The following is a 15742-nucleotide window of genomic DNA, read 5'->3' on the forward strand; positions in this document are numbered from 1 at the left end:
AATTAGTAGAAATGTATTGTCAGTATTCTTCTTATTTTTTATTACTGTTACTGTCGTTATAAAAAACACAGTTCCAAGGACACCTGGGTGGGTCAGCGGTTGAACCTTTGGCTCAAGGCATGATCCTGGGGTTCTGGGATCGAGTCCCACATTGGGAGCCTGCTTCTCCCTCAGCCTCAGTGTCTCTGCCTCTCTCTCTCTCTGTGTCTCTCATGAATAAATAAATAAAATCTTAAAAAAAAACACACAGTTCCAAAATTAGGATTTCAAAATTTTTCATCATAATTTTGTGTTGATGCTTATAATGCAGATAATGATTTAAGTAGTTGCGCTGCTTCAGTTCCTCCATATATTGTGATTTGTCATTATTTAGGTTAGAAGTAATAAGGTAGAAAACTCTATGCCACAATATCTAAGATGATAGTCATCATAAAATCTGATCAAATATATCTTCTAGTTTAGGTTCATTATAATAAAATAGAATTTCAAATTTAGTAAATCTTACTTTAATTCTTCAAAATGCTATCAAATGTATTAATTTAGTAATTGCTAAAATGGTCAAACAAAATAATGGTTCTATCTCCTAGTAAATACTAGAATAATTTTAACTTCATGATACTTCCACAGATTGAAATAAATCCCTAGGACTCCCTGGGTGGCGCAGCGGTTTGGCGCCTGCCTTTGGCCCAGGGCGTGATCCTGGAGACCCGGGATCGAATCCCACGTCGGGCTCCCAGTGCATGGAGCCTGCTTCTCCCTCTGCCTGTGTCTCTGCCTCTCTCTCTCTCTCTGTGACTATCATAAATAATAAATAAAAAAAATTGAAATAAATCCCTAAATGACTTCTGTTGCTATAATACTCTGGACTTTTATTTTTTTTTTATTTATTTATGATAGTCACAGAGAGAGAGAGAGGCGCAGAGACATAGGCAGAGGGAGAAGAAGGCTCCATGCACCGGGAGCCCGATGTGGGATTCGATCCCGGGTCTCCAGGATCGCGCCCTGGGCCAAAGGCAGGCGCCAAACCGCTGCGCCACCCAGGGATCCCTACTCTGGACTTTTATGCTATAATACTCTGGACTTTTATAAGTATTAACATCTTGAAGATGCTAGTTATATAACTTCACATTTCACTTTTTTCCCCAATGTGTGAAAAGCTATTTCATAAGGAATGTTCAGTATGATTTTATTTATTGTATTTTTCATCTCTTTTTGCCCTGTGAACTGTTTCTATTTGTTTTTGGTTTGTTATTGTTTTTTAAGTGTCAAGAACTGAAGAGCCCCGCAGCCAATGTTCAGTTACAGATTTGAAAAAGATATTTTCTATTGAAGAAGAAAGCCTTGTAGTTAATCCTATAAGCACAGAGTGGTGGAAAGAAGGAGGACTAAATCTGATAGAAACAGAAACTTTGGAACTTCTGAAAACGTATTTGTCTGGTAATGATTTATCTTCTAGTGATACTACAATGGAGATATTTTTGCCAACAAAACTACTTCAATTAGAATGTGAGTACATAATAGTAAATATTACTTGTGTGAATTTTTCAGAATGAGAAAATGTTAGATGCTGGCTTTCCACTAGGTGATTGGGAAAATAAAACTAAATTCCAGCATTCAGTATTACCTCTGGCTCTGCCAGAATTTATAACTTTAAGCTCCATTAAGCCCCATTTTCTTCCTTGAAAAAAATGAGAAGTTTGGCTAGCTCCTCCTAAAATCCTTTGTTGTCCTAAAATTCTATAGACTGTTTTTAAATTTCTAGCCATTTTCAATTAAAGTGACTTTGTTTCTTTTTATAAATGATTAATTGCTGGCCTAGTGTTTATTTTACATCAGACTAGACTCAAACCAGCACTGTTATTTTTAAATCTGACAGGTGAACTCTGGGTGTTCAATAATAATATCTAGTAACCTCTCTTTAACAATAGATAATCTATCTTTGTATCCAAAGTATTTATTTACTCACTTAACTAACATTTTTTACTTATACAATTTAAGGCAGCAAAAATGTCTTTTGAGTATCTATCTTTCGAGTTATTTTTTTATATATCCCACTATTATAAATATAACATACTTTGCCTGAATTATACCTTTTTGAGTATATGGATTGTTTTTAAATTAGTTTGTGCAATAGTAAATTTAAATCTTAAGAAATTGGGAAAGTTCACTTTTAGTTTATTATATTTATATAAATATTTATATATTTTTAATACAATTTTATGTGTATGTTGGAGACTGCTCAAGGAGATAAAAACTGGGGCAAGAATGGGTATCAACAAGAGATGTTTCAAAGACAGAAGACAGAGGGCTTTGGTAAAAAGGAAATAGACTATGTCAAGGAAATGTACACCTATCCTAAGGCCTAGATGGTTACTCAGGATGGAAAAAGAATTTTAAAAGAGATTAAGTCGATTGACAGACAAAGAAAAGGGAGAGGAAGATTTTATGGGGTCTTCAAATATCCAAAATAATGTATTAAATCTATAAGACTATGTAAAATCTTTACTAGTATATGTAACTATTTTGAGGTTAAAATAAAACATGTAATTCACCTTTACATCAAGAGAATTATGATAGTTTAATTCTAAAGTTTAAAAAACTGCAACTGAGGGATCCCTGGGTGGCGCAGCGGTTTGGCACCTGCCTTTGGCCCAGGGCACGATCCTGGAGACCCGGGATCGAATCCCACATCGGGCTCCCAGTGTATGGAGCCTGCTTCTCCCTCTGCCTGTGTCTCTGCCTCTCTCTCTCTCTCACTGTGTGCCTATCATAAATAAATTTAAAAAACTGCAACTGAAAAAGTAATAAAAATAAATAGCAATAACTGTATTAGTGCTGGCGCATTGTCAAGTTGTCAAGATAGCGGTGATCAAACAGAGAGAAGTAGAAGAAAATAATCAGAAAAGGAAGTAATGACAGTTCATATTTGCCTGCTAAACATACCAGGATATCTCTAGAAAATATCTCAGAAGTTGCAAATTGGTGACACTCTGGTCTTAGCCCACATATTATTGACCCATATTAATGTTTTAATTAACTACCAATATGTACAGTTTCAAGAGTTGCAGATAAATGATCTGTATTTTGTCCTTAAAAATTCCAAATACCAGACCTATATTCCTATATAGCAACAATTGGTTGGAGCCACTAGCAGCTCATCACTTTAGACATGCCCGTTATAGCTCACCAACCTCCAATTCCCCACAGTTCCCAGCACTCATAAATTGAGACCAGGTGTTAGTTGGCAATTAGCATTACTCTTGCACTTTTGCCTTACATTTAATATAGTTAAGAGGAAAACAAAATGTTTCTTATACCATTATCTCTAATAAAAGCAAAAACAAAAAAAATACAGACTACTTTTGGAAGAAAAAAACTCAAAATCTATCTTCCTAAAGATTATGATTTAAGCACGGGCCATATACTTCATTCATTTACATAGCTTATTTATCTGGTCCTATAGACATTTAAGTTTTTCTCAAATAAACTTTGTAAGGTATAATTTATAATAATAAAATCTACCCATTCTAACTGTACAGTTTTATGTATTTTGACAAATGTGCATACCAATGAAACTACTCATCATAACTAAGATATAGAATATTTCTATCACTAGAAAAGTTCCCTGAGCCCCTTTGCATTCTGTAGTCATTCCCATCCCTCTCTTCTTACAAACTTCACTACTGACCCCAGGTAACCTCTGATCTACTTTCTGCCACTAGGTAGTAGTTTCCCTTTTTCCAGAATTTCATTTATGGAATTATATAGTAATTCTTTTGTGTCTGGCTTCTTCCACTCAGCATAACATTTTTGAGATTCATTTATGATCTTATGTGTATGACTAGTTCATTTCTTATTACTGAGGAATTTTTCATATGGATATATTAAACTCTCCTGGATTTATTGCCAGATTTTTACTATTAGGAAAAAACTTCTATAGTGTTATTAAAGAAGTCTTTTTGTGGACATATGTTACCATTTCTTTTAAGTGAATATATGTTATCATTTAAGTGAATATCTATAATTACTCAGTCTTACAGTAGGTATATATTTAACTTCATAAGAAACTACTAAATTGTTTACCAAAGTCATTGTATCATTATGTATTCATACTAGCAACGTGTGAGAGTTCCAGTTACTCTATATCTTTGTCAACAATTAGTATTGACAGTCTTTGGTTTTAGCCATTCTTATGGGTGTGTTGTGGTATCTCACTGTGGTTTTAATTTGTATTTCCTGATGACTAATGATGATGAACATCACTTTACATGGTCACTGGCCATTTGTATACCCTCCTTTAAAAATATATTAGAAGGGAGCCTGGGTGGCTCAGTTGTTTAAGTGTCTGACTCTTGGTTTAGCTCAGGTCAAATCTCATTGGTAATGAGATGGAGCCCTGGGGCAGGCTCCATGCTCAGTGGGGAGTCTGCCTGAAGATTCTCTCCCTCCGCCCCTCCCTCTACTTGTATTCTCTCAAATAAATAAATAAACCTTAAAAATATATATATAATGGATTTATTGAAATATAATTCATTGGTATGCATGGGTGCTTCAGCGGTTAAGCACTTTTGGCCCAGGGTGTGATCCTGGAGTCCCCGCATCAAGTCCCACATCGGGCTCACATTTATGAATAAATAAATAAAATCTTTTTAAAAAAGAAATATAATTCACATACCATGCAACTCATCCATTTAAAGTATAAAAACCATTCAGTGGTTTTTACTATATCCATGGAGTTGTAATCGCCAGGAATTCTAGAACATTTTTCTCATCACCTAAAAGAAATCTCATACCCCTTAGCAGTCACTCCCCATTTTCCCAGCCGTGGAACTACTAATTTATTCTCTGTATAGATTTGTTGACCCTGGTTGTTTCATATAAATGGAATCATACAATATGTGGTTTTTTGTGATTGGCTTCTTTCATTTAGCATATTTTCACAATTAATCCTTGCTGTAGCATACATATATGAAGTATTGTTCAAATACCCTGTCCAATTTTAAATTGGCTTTCTTTTTAAATATTAAGCTATAAGAGTTCTTTGTATATTTTGGATATTGTCCTTTTTCAAGTATATGTATTGCAGATATATTCTTCTGGTCCATGGATTGCTTGATACCTAAGGTTTTGACCTTCAGACTTAATTGCAAGCCTATTGGCAATAGGACTTTTCTGAAATTCTTTGCCTGGTAACCTAGCTCCAGAAATAAGAAAAAGAGGTGCTGAATTATTGCCCTTTTTAGAAATTTATTTTATTCAGGCCAAAATTGATTTTACTTATTTATTTATTTAATCATGAGAGGCACAGAGAGAGGCAGAGACATAGGCAGAGGGAGAAGCAGGCTCCCTGCAGGGAGTTTCATATGGAACTTGATCCCAGGACCCCGGGATCACGACCTGAGCCAAAGGCAAACGCTCAACCACTGAGCCACCCAGGTGCCCCCAAAATTGATTTTCAAAGTAGTAAATAAAGTACTTCTTAGGATCAAATTATAATAATAAGAACTTACAAAAATTATCGTAATACCCAAGTAGTACACTCATTTATGCTTGGAAGTCATTTGGATATATTTATTTTCTGTTTTCAGCATCGCTAGAACATAAAAGTTGTTCCTCACCTATTGAACTTATTGATGAGAAATCTACAAATGATCATTTATTACTTTCACAAAATATTTCATCTCCAGCAAAAGAAGTACCAGACTTGTGTTTTTCTGATGATAATTTATCTGTTAAGCAACCAACAAAAGAAGAAAACCCAAAGAATGATCTAGAACCAGTTTACAGAATAAGCCAAAATAAAGAAAATGAAGATTACTTGGAACTTGACTGCGCAGTACCATCTGATGAATTATCTTCCTCTCCAAAAATTGAAAAAGCATCTTTTAAACATGGTAAAAAATGGGAGGATGATTTGGATCTTTTGAGTGACTTTATTATGCTGAGAAATAAATATAAGACTTGTACCTCCAAGACTGAAGTCACAGGCAATAAAGAAAACGATGGTGGGTAATTTAGTAATATTTTGGCACAGATATGATAGCTTTAAGGGCTAAATGTATAATTCATTACAGAAAGTAAGGAAATATAGCTCTTTCAAATAGAACATATTATTTTTCAAAGTCAAAGGAAATGGCATTCATTCATGATGATACTGACTATGGAGATAGATGTGGCTATTTAAAATATAGATATAGATACATATTTTCCAAAAAATTTAAAAGTGCATTTCAACTTGTAAAAAAAAAGCCACTATTTGTAAAACTTGCTTTCTGCAAGTTGGTTATACAGGGTCATAGTATTTCTAACTTTTATTGATCATTCTGCCATTCTTTTTTCTCCTTTAGCTGACAGTCCTCAGTATTATGACTTATATTTTAATGTATACTTAAGAATACTTTGCCCATTTGGTTGTTCTACTCTTTTTAACTTTGCTAAAGAGTTTCTGTGTTAGTTGTAACTGTTTTACATTCACTGCTTATAACTATATCAAAGGGAGTGTGTGTCATGTCATTTCACTTCTGGTAAAGAAACAATAGGTATTCTAGAATATGTTTGACATAAATTACCCAGAAGAATTAAGTACAAAAATATTTTTGTGTGAGAATTACAGTATACTTAGGTCTTATAGTCTCGTATTAATATACAATTCCACTGTTTAGTTAGTAAGCCCATTTGACTCTCAAACTAAGCTCCTTTCTCCAAGTTAGACTTGATTAGTAACAGGTAATATTTTGGTGTATATTTTACTTCTTGCCTTATTTTATAGTTAATTCAAGAGCAAGAAAGAATGGTACAACTTATTAGGCCCCCTCAAAAACTCTAGTAATTGGTATTATTTAATCCTAGTTATTCCAATTATTTATAGTTAATTAAAAGTGTACTTACAATCTATTTTAGGATATTTTACTCCATGATTTTTCACATGCATTTAAAGCTAATATGTTAAAATGGTATTACATTTCCAAAATTATCTTGTAATCATATTATTAATAGATAACATTGCTATCTAATTAACATAAGTAACTATAAATAAGTTAATTAGTTATATGTATATTTGTAATCCTCTACAATGCTTGGGAAAGAAGAAAGGAAACTGACATTTTTGAACATGGAATGCCAGCACTAAATTACATGTTGGAGATAAATACGATATTATTGCTCACCCTGAGAAGCTAACAACATAGTAGAGTAAGGCTTATAGAAAATGCCTGAGAGCTGAAGGGGGTGAGTGGTAAGAATTGTCCTAATTAAGAAAGGATGGAGGGATGCCTGGGTGGCTCAGTAGTTGAGGTCTGCCTTCGGGATCCTGGGATCGAGTCCCACATTGGGCTCCCTGTGAGGAGCCTGCTTCTCCCTCTGCCTATGTCTCTGCCTCTCTCTCTGTGTCTCTCATGAATAAGTAAATAAAATCTTAAATAAAGAAATAAAGGATGGAGACAGGGAGGACTTGGGGCATAGGAGAGAATTAGTAGCAGGAAGAGTATATGAAAAGCCACAGAGAAATGCAGTTGAGCTATATGTGCCTTTTAGGTGTCAGGAACTGTATTTGATGTTTAATCTTTATAACAATATTCAAAATAGGTATATTTATCTATATTTTATATATGAGGACACTGAACCTAGATCAGAACTGAGATCGAAACAGTGATCTGAAAAAAAAAAACAGTGATCTGTTGATGCCAAGATTCTTTATGCTACTGCCATTCAGCACTGTGTCACATCCATTAACCTGAATAGTTGTTCAATTTAATACGGACATGTTTCAAGGAAGAACTTTAACAACTGTGATCATATTACATGAAAGCATTTTAAGTAAAGCAGCATTAAGTTTTCCTGAGTAATGCAAAATAATATTTTTTTATTAGAATTTCAAGATAAAGAAGAACCTTCTTTGACTCTTCAGGAAGCAAGTCATATTGTTTGTACTCCTAAAGCTCTAGAGAAAATAAATCAGGAAAGGAGAGCAGATAATGTCATTGAAATTCAAGCATCAGGTATGATGTATGCTTTTTAAAATATATTCAAATTAAGTAAATTTGAATGTACTTTCCTGAGTAGGACATACCTAATTTTCCATGCAATTTTCTTCGCTTGTTTCAGATGTTTCTTCATCCCATTCCTACTTTCAAGATATTCCCACACCTGGAACACCCTATTCACTGCCTCTGCCCTGTTCATTGCTCTACTCCAGGGCACTCAGTATTATGTCTCCCTTCATTTAAACAGCTGCTTCCCTACATTCATTAGACAACAGCACACTGCAGCTGCTCAGGCTCTTCTGCCCAATCTGGAAAAATGAAAAATCTGAAGCTTATTCCCTGTGTTCTTTTACCCACTGTCTGGGTGATATTTTAAAAAGCTATTATTGTTTCCAATACTGACTAAAATTTTTGCTTCTGCTATGAAGAATACTGTTTGACTCTTAAAGAATAGCCTGCTTAAGAACATCATGCTCATTATTAGAATCAATAAGAAAATATGACACTAGCTTTTAATATCTTTTCATTGTTTTGGTTTAGTTTTATTTATGACCTTAAGGTGATAATGCTCATCTTTAAGTATTGATACTCTAAGTGAAAACTAGAAACAATTTGTCATTGTTGTAAATTCGTTCAGCTTAAGGTTGTAAGCTGATTGCGGAGGGAAAAGAAAAAAATTATGTGATTCTCTTTATATGGCTCTTCACACTTGTCATGCCAAATTAGTTACTGAATAAATACCATAAAATTATACTAATTCCATAGAGGGGTCTTTGTTTGTTTCATTGTTAATTAGTTTACTTAGAACAAATATCCTAAAATGAACCTCTACATAAACTCATGATTTTTAACTCAGAAAAGAATTTGGATGTAGTTCAGTTTTCTGTGAAGTGACATATTTAATTGGTTTGTCAAAAAGAGCATACCATCCTTATAAAACACTATCTTTAATGCTTTTATTTTCACAGATAGCCAGTGCCAAGCATTCTGTCTCCTAGAAGCAGCAGCTACTCCTATCTTAAAAAAGCTTGAATGCCTCTGTACTCTCCCTGCTGCTGATTGGACATTTGCCACTGTCATTTTTGACCAAACAAGGTTCTTCTTAAAGGAGCAAGAAAAAGTAATAAGTGATGCTATTCAGCAAGGTGAGGACAAATAAAAGTCAATTATTTAAAAGGATAAAAATTTATGTATTATTGTACCAAATGAGTAAAAGTTGAATATAGAAGGTATAGAAATGAGCCATGAATGAAGGCATAACTTTAATTCAGAATATGACACCCATAAGCTATACTGCAGGGTCAGCTAAGTAAGGAGAAAAAGGTAACAAATGTCATCTGGCATTGCTTCTCAGTGATGCTCCTAATTGACATATATTACTTGACAGATTCCTATTGCAAAAATCAAGTTAACCCTATTATTGTTAACATCTGAACCACCTAATTGCCTCCCAAGATGGGGGGAGGTTGAAAAATAGATTAATTAAAGTCAATCCTGGGACTTTTCTTCTGGTCAATCAAGATGGAGTAACAGGGATGAGTTTACCCTCCATTCAGGAAAAAAAGAAAAGACAAAGACAAAATACACGAAACCAATTTTTAAGACCCTAGACATGAGGCAGTGAAGCACAGTGATACCCGAGAGATGAGAAACAAGTAAGGTGTGAGCCCTATCATTGCCCTAGCTTACTGCATTGAAAGAGTCACCAGGCCATACCACAGGGAGAGATACTAGAGGCAGAGCCCAGTGGAGAATCCGTGTTGAGGAAACAGAACTGAGAGTCCAGGGAGACCAAGACAGCTAGAGTTCAGAGGATAGGATATGAGAGAGTGGAGAGCTTCATACAGAGGACTGAACAGAGTACTGATCAAAGAGTGTATGTGAGGAAACCACCTGAGTTTGGGAAAACAAACCATCTGAAAGGATTAGAGTAAGTAGTACTCTGCACTCACGCAGGGCAGGGAGTCATGCCTGCTCCCATCAGCTAGATGAGAAAAACTCATAATTTGTTGGGCACCCAACATGGTAAAATTCACAATGTCTGGCATCCAATCAAAGATTACCAGGCATAACAAGATAGGAAACCACAATCCATAATGAGAATAATCCATCAAAGCAAGCTCAAAACTGACAAAGATGTTAGCATTATTAGGGAAGGACACTGAAACCTCTTATAACTGTGTTCCATATGTTTAATAAGTTAGAGATGTAAAAAGGACACAAATCAGACTTCTAGAAATGAAAATACAATGTATGAAATGAAAAAATGTACTGGATTAATGGCAGGGTAAATATTGCAGAAGAAAAGATTAGTAAATTTGAAGACATAGCAATGGAAACTATTGACAAAATAAAACACAGGTAGATAAAAGAATCGTTAAAAAGAAAAAAAAGAGCATCAGTGTCCTGTGAAATAATTTCAAATAGCCTGACATAATAGTAACTGAAGTCCTCAAAGGAGAGGCAAAGGGGGTAAATAGAAAAAGTATTTGAAGTGGGTGACAGGCACTGAGGGGGACACTTGACGGGATGAGCACTGGGTGTTATTCTGTATATTGGTAAATTGAACACCAATAAAAATTAATTTTTTAATAAATTTTTTAAAATTTATTTATTTATGATAGTCACAGAGAGAGAGAGAGAGGCAGAGACACAGGCAGAGGGAGAAGCAGGCTCCATGCACCGGGAGCCTGATATGGGATTCGATCCCGGGTCTCCAGGATCGCGCCCCGAGCCAAAGGCAGGCGCCAAACCGCTGCGCCACCCAGGGATCCAAAAAATTAATTTACTAAAAAAAAAGAAAAAGTATTTGAAGAGATAATGACTGGAAGCTTTCCAAACTTAGTTAAGAACTACAAACCCAGAGGTCCAAGAAACTCAGTGAATCCCAAGCACAAGAAGCATAATGAAGCTACATCAAAGCATATCATTATCAAATTGCTCAAAACTAATAGTACAGAAAATTGTAGGAGCAGCCAGAGAATAAAAAAAAAAGTTGCATAAGGAAAGCAAAGATAAAGATGACATAATTTCTTATCAGAAATAGTACAAGTAAAAAGACAGTGGAGTAAAATCTTTAAAATACTGAAAGAAGGGCAGCCCCGGTGGCGCAGCGGTTTGGTGCTGCCTGCAGCCCAGGGCGTGATCCTGGAGACCCTGGATCAAGTCCCACGTCGGGCTCCCTGCATGGAGCCTGCTTCTCCCTCTGCCTGTGTCTCTGCCTCTGTGTATGTGTGTGTGTGTGTGTCTATGAATAAATAAATAAAATATTTAAAAAATAATAAATAAAATACTGAAAGAAGAGGTGCCTGGGGGGCTCAGTAGGTTGAGCGACTGACTCTTGATTTGGGCTCAGGTCATAATCTCAGGGTCCTGGGATTGAGCTGGGAGTCTACTTGAGAATAAACTCCCCTCCCTTTACCCCAGTTCCTCTCCCTCTCTCCCAAATACATATTTAAAAAATAAAATGAAATACTGAAAAAAATCCTAGTTTTCTATACTAGGCAAAAATATACTATGAGAGCAAAGGTGAAATAAAGATATTTTCATACATACAAAAGCTGAAAGAATTTGTCAGCTGCAGACCTGCACTTTAAGAGATGTTCCCCTAAAGAAAGAAGAAAAATGGTACCAAATCTAGTTTCTCTGCCCTGTTCTCATCCCTTCCAGGCCATGACTGACTTGTTTCCACAAGTCCTTACAGGGGCTGGATATACTACCCATAAATGATTCTCCTGTTGCTTCTTGTTTTCCAGTGATGACTTCATATTTGCCTTGATCTTTATTGATTGGTTTGATGAGTTTTCAAAATTTTTAGCAGAACTTTTGGTACAAATAAATATTTCATGGGCTCCCATTATATAAAATGGAGAAAATTAGAGCTTTTCTGGTTGAAGTGGGGCAGCAGGCCTAGATTCCTATCTTCTTGATTTCACTTTTGCACACAGTGCAGAAATCCAATCTATCATCTTCAAAAAGCTCTGGAACTACATGGAAAACATTAAGTAGACAGTTGGTCTGTCCTTGTAAATACATCTCTGGTTTGAGTCATATCTTTGGACAAATATTCCCAGGTGTCTCTACCTCCATTTCAGGGTATTGCTTTATGTTATAATCACTCATCTTTATCTTCACCAGTTGGCAAGCTGTAAGTTTCATTTTCTTCAAGAGTAGGAACACTAAGGATAGCTGTCTGGGTTTGAATGCCAGGTCCACCATTTATTCACAAATTGACCTTGGACAGTTACTTAACCTTATTCAGACTATTTCCTCATCCAAAAAATGAGGATCATAATAAACTTGTCTGACAGGGTTATCATTATAGATTCAGTGAAATAACCAACTTCTAAACAGCCTGGCACATAGTAAGCACCTGATAATGAATGTTACCTAGTGTTGTTAAGCATTCTGATACATATTCCAAAATTCTTATGTGTATCTTATGTTTTTAAATATGTTTTTTCTTGCTTAGGTACAAACCATGGAAAAGAAATGACATTTAAATATGCTGCTCTCTTACATCTTCTGGTAACAATTAGAGATGTCCTTTTAACGTGCGGCTTGGACACAGCATTGGGTTAGTGAGAGAAATTTTTACTTCTCCTTTTGTTCCTATTAAAATATTTCATCTGAAATAACTTACTTTTTTGAAAAAGAGGCACCTTATGAGAAATTATGTAACCTCTTTTACTTCCACATTAAATGTTATGTACATTTTGGCATAATTATAATAGAATATATATTTTTATTCTGCCTGTATCCTTTAAAAGAAATCATTTGTAACAAATTTCATCACTTAGAAGAATAGGTTTAAGATTCTTTAATCTAGGCCTGAATTACAGAGTCGTAATGGCCTTAGGCAGATTTGATTGTATAATCATTGTCATGCACTACTTTTTAATGTAAGATGATATTTTGCCATGTACATTATAGGTCTTCATTGAATGTTTGTGGCTTTGAATCTTTGCTAGCTGAATATATATAATTAATATAACCAAATTAATAGTAGTAGGATATTTTACAATTTCTTTTTTAGTTTTGCCTATAAATTAGGGTATGAATTACTAGAGGAATAAAAATCAAGATATTTTGAATACATTGGAAAATTTTAAAGATTTTAGAAATTTTTTCTAAACTATCAAATTCATTGAATACATTGGAAAATTTTAAAGATTTTAGAAATTTTTTCTAAACTATCAAATTCATTAAAATATTTGTCTCAAAAAATATTTGTCTCAATACATTACTGTTCTAGGCTCCTTATTGCAAGGATATGTAGACTTGTTTAGTAATGGTATGCTTATAGAATTGTTTTATACTTTAGAATGAAACCCATTTAAAATATAAAATGAAAATAATTTTTCTCTGCTCTATGACCCAAAAGTTTTGTTTTATCTGACCCAGACAAGTATTTCTCTAATCCAAGGTTTGATAAGTACTGAGCAGCATTGAATTACAGCTATACTCCCTCTACAGCACTGGGAGTTAATATTTGCCAAGTACTATATTAGTATTTTCTGGCAAAGTATTATAACTAAGTTATAGCTACATTTAGAAAGCCCAACATGGTTCTTTTCCTTTCCTCTCCAATTAAACCACTTGGGTATTGATGCTGGATTGTTTTTTTCCTTCCATCCCCAGACGAATATGGACTGGGGGCTCTCGCCCTAGTTTACAGTACCAGAAACTGGTATAAGGATATAGTATCACATCTCCTTCTATTTAGTTATCTGTCTTCATTATACTTTGCTTTTTCCATAAAAGATCATCAGTTCTACCAAAAGCATAACATAAGGCAGAATGTCAGAATCTAGAATATCTGAGCCCCCAGTGCTGTAGAGAGTCTTGTGACTCTGCTGCTCGATACTTAATAGTTTTAGAGAAATATTTATGGAGGATTGCTTGAGGTATGTTCACCTTTAAGTACTCTTAAAATCTACCCTAGGATTAAGTGTGACCATGAAGAACTATATACTGTATACTTGGGCTGAATTATTTTTGTTCCTCGAAGAAATACTTTTACTAAATCAAAGTTGGGCATTGCTATTTGGTTACCTTGAGGCATACTATGAAAGTAAAATACTTATTGGAAAACAAACTTAAGCTCTGTACCAAGCTTTTAACCACTAACATTTTTAGTGGAGAGATCTCTCACTTCTCTAAACCTCTCAAAATCAAAGAGTGAATTAGACTGTTCAGTTTTCTTTTTCTCTGCATAGTGCCTGAGAAAGAAATTTGGTCCATGGGGATCTGGCAGTCTGTCTTGGTGCCTTCCAGAATTCTGTATTTTTCTACCAGTTTCCAGCTTGCTATGTTTCCCAAGCTAGGAAGCTAATGAGTTTCAAGATTAAAGTATAGAGTTTCACTTCTGGGCTTTAACCCAGAAATAAATTTAGTATTGTGTAATGCATATTATGGCAGTGATATGTACTAATGGCATAAAGGATGGAGACTGTTACCCTTAAAGCTGAACATTTGTTTAAAAATAAGTAGGAGCTTGACAAGTAAGTAAAGTATGAAAGGGTATTATAGGCAGCATTAAGAGCCCAGAAGAATGACCCAGTGGGTATGCTGCATATGGTTCTGTGTAGCTAAACTGAAGAGTATAAGGTAGAAAGGAGTAGGAACTAAGCCTGAAGACATAACAAAGAACCAAACCATGAATAGCCTTTTAAGCTGCACAAAAGAGTTGAGATCTTTTTCTGTAGATGATAGGGAGCCATTGAAACAGGGATGCTACTGGATTAGGCTTCTCTTTCAGAAGGTTAGAGAATCAGGAAGATCTTTTAAGAGAAATTCCTGGGAGAGTCTGGATTTACTATGAACTTTCAAAGATGGGTCTCAGGATTCTGTGTTTAGAAACTGCTTTAGTGAGTCTGAATTTAGGCTCTGCTGTTTTAGCAGCTATACAAATAAATTATGCATAAATATCATGGATTATTTACCAAGAGCTTATAGACTAATGAGATTGTTATATACATGAATAAGAAATCAAGTATAAAAGCCAAGAAAATTCCAATGAAGTGGTATTTCCATAGGACTTGCATATAACTGTAGACCAAGGCAGGAGGCAGGAAACGATGGGATATATTCAGAGGATATATAGACTATGTTATGTAACTTAGAAGGAGACATTTTTTAAAAGATTTTTATTTATTTATTTATTTATTCATGAGAGACACAGAGAGAGAGAGGCAGAGACACAGGCAGAAGCAGAAGCCGGCTCCCTGTGGGGAGCCCGATGCGGGACTCGATCCCAGGACCCTGGGATCACAACTGAGCGGAAGGCAGATGCTCAACCACTGAGCCAGGCGTTCCCAAAAAAGGAGACATTTGATACATATTTTTCAGCTTCATTCAGTTTTGAGGTTTTCATTAGTCGATATCTTTGATCAAAATCAGAAAAGGATTAAAGAAAATTTATGACTCTTGTGTTCTGTCAAGTTTTTACCATGGAATTTCTCAAAGAACAAAAAGGCATGCCTCCCCCACCCCTCCACTTTTGTTTTTAACAGGATATTTGTCAACTGCAAAAGATATCTACAGAAACATTTTAGGCTCCTATTTGGATGACATTTGGAGACAATTGGAGATTCTACAGTTTATTAGGGAAAAAAATCCTGAAACCAACTACAAGATACAAGAACTGCAATGTCAGATACTAAATTGGATGCAAAGTGAACAACAGATTAAGGTAAGTGCTGGAATAAAGCAGATAACGGTAATTAGCTTAAATAAGAATTGGATGTAAGATCAATTTT

General features: G+C 35.0%; 1 protein-coding gene across 1 annotated transcript in view; it reads left to right on the top strand.

Moving 5' to 3' along the window:
* SHOC1 (shortage in chiasmata 1) overlaps positions 1–15742 on the top strand; it is an 80983-nt gene that overhangs the window by 32546 nt on the left and 32695 nt on the right. The window contains exons 10-15 of the mRNA XM_055301551.1: positions 1264–1506; positions 5589–6005; positions 7869–7997; positions 8951–9127; positions 12454–12558; positions 15497–15675. Coding sequence (XP_055157526.1) covers positions 1264–1506; positions 5589–6005; positions 7869–7997; positions 8951–9127; positions 12454–12558; positions 15497–15675 — 1250 coding nt within the window. The remainder of the gene's footprint in view (positions 1–1263; positions 1507–5588; positions 6006–7868; positions 7998–8950; positions 9128–12453; positions 12559–15496; positions 15676–15742) is intronic.

This window comes from Nyctereutes procyonoides, unplaced genomic scaffold, assembly GCF_905146905.1.
Source record: "Nyctereutes procyonoides isolate TBG_1078 unplaced genomic scaffold, NYPRO_anot_genome, whole genome shotgun sequence".
Lineage (NCBI taxonomy): Eukaryota > Metazoa > Chordata > Mammalia > Carnivora > Canidae > Nyctereutes > Nyctereutes procyonoides.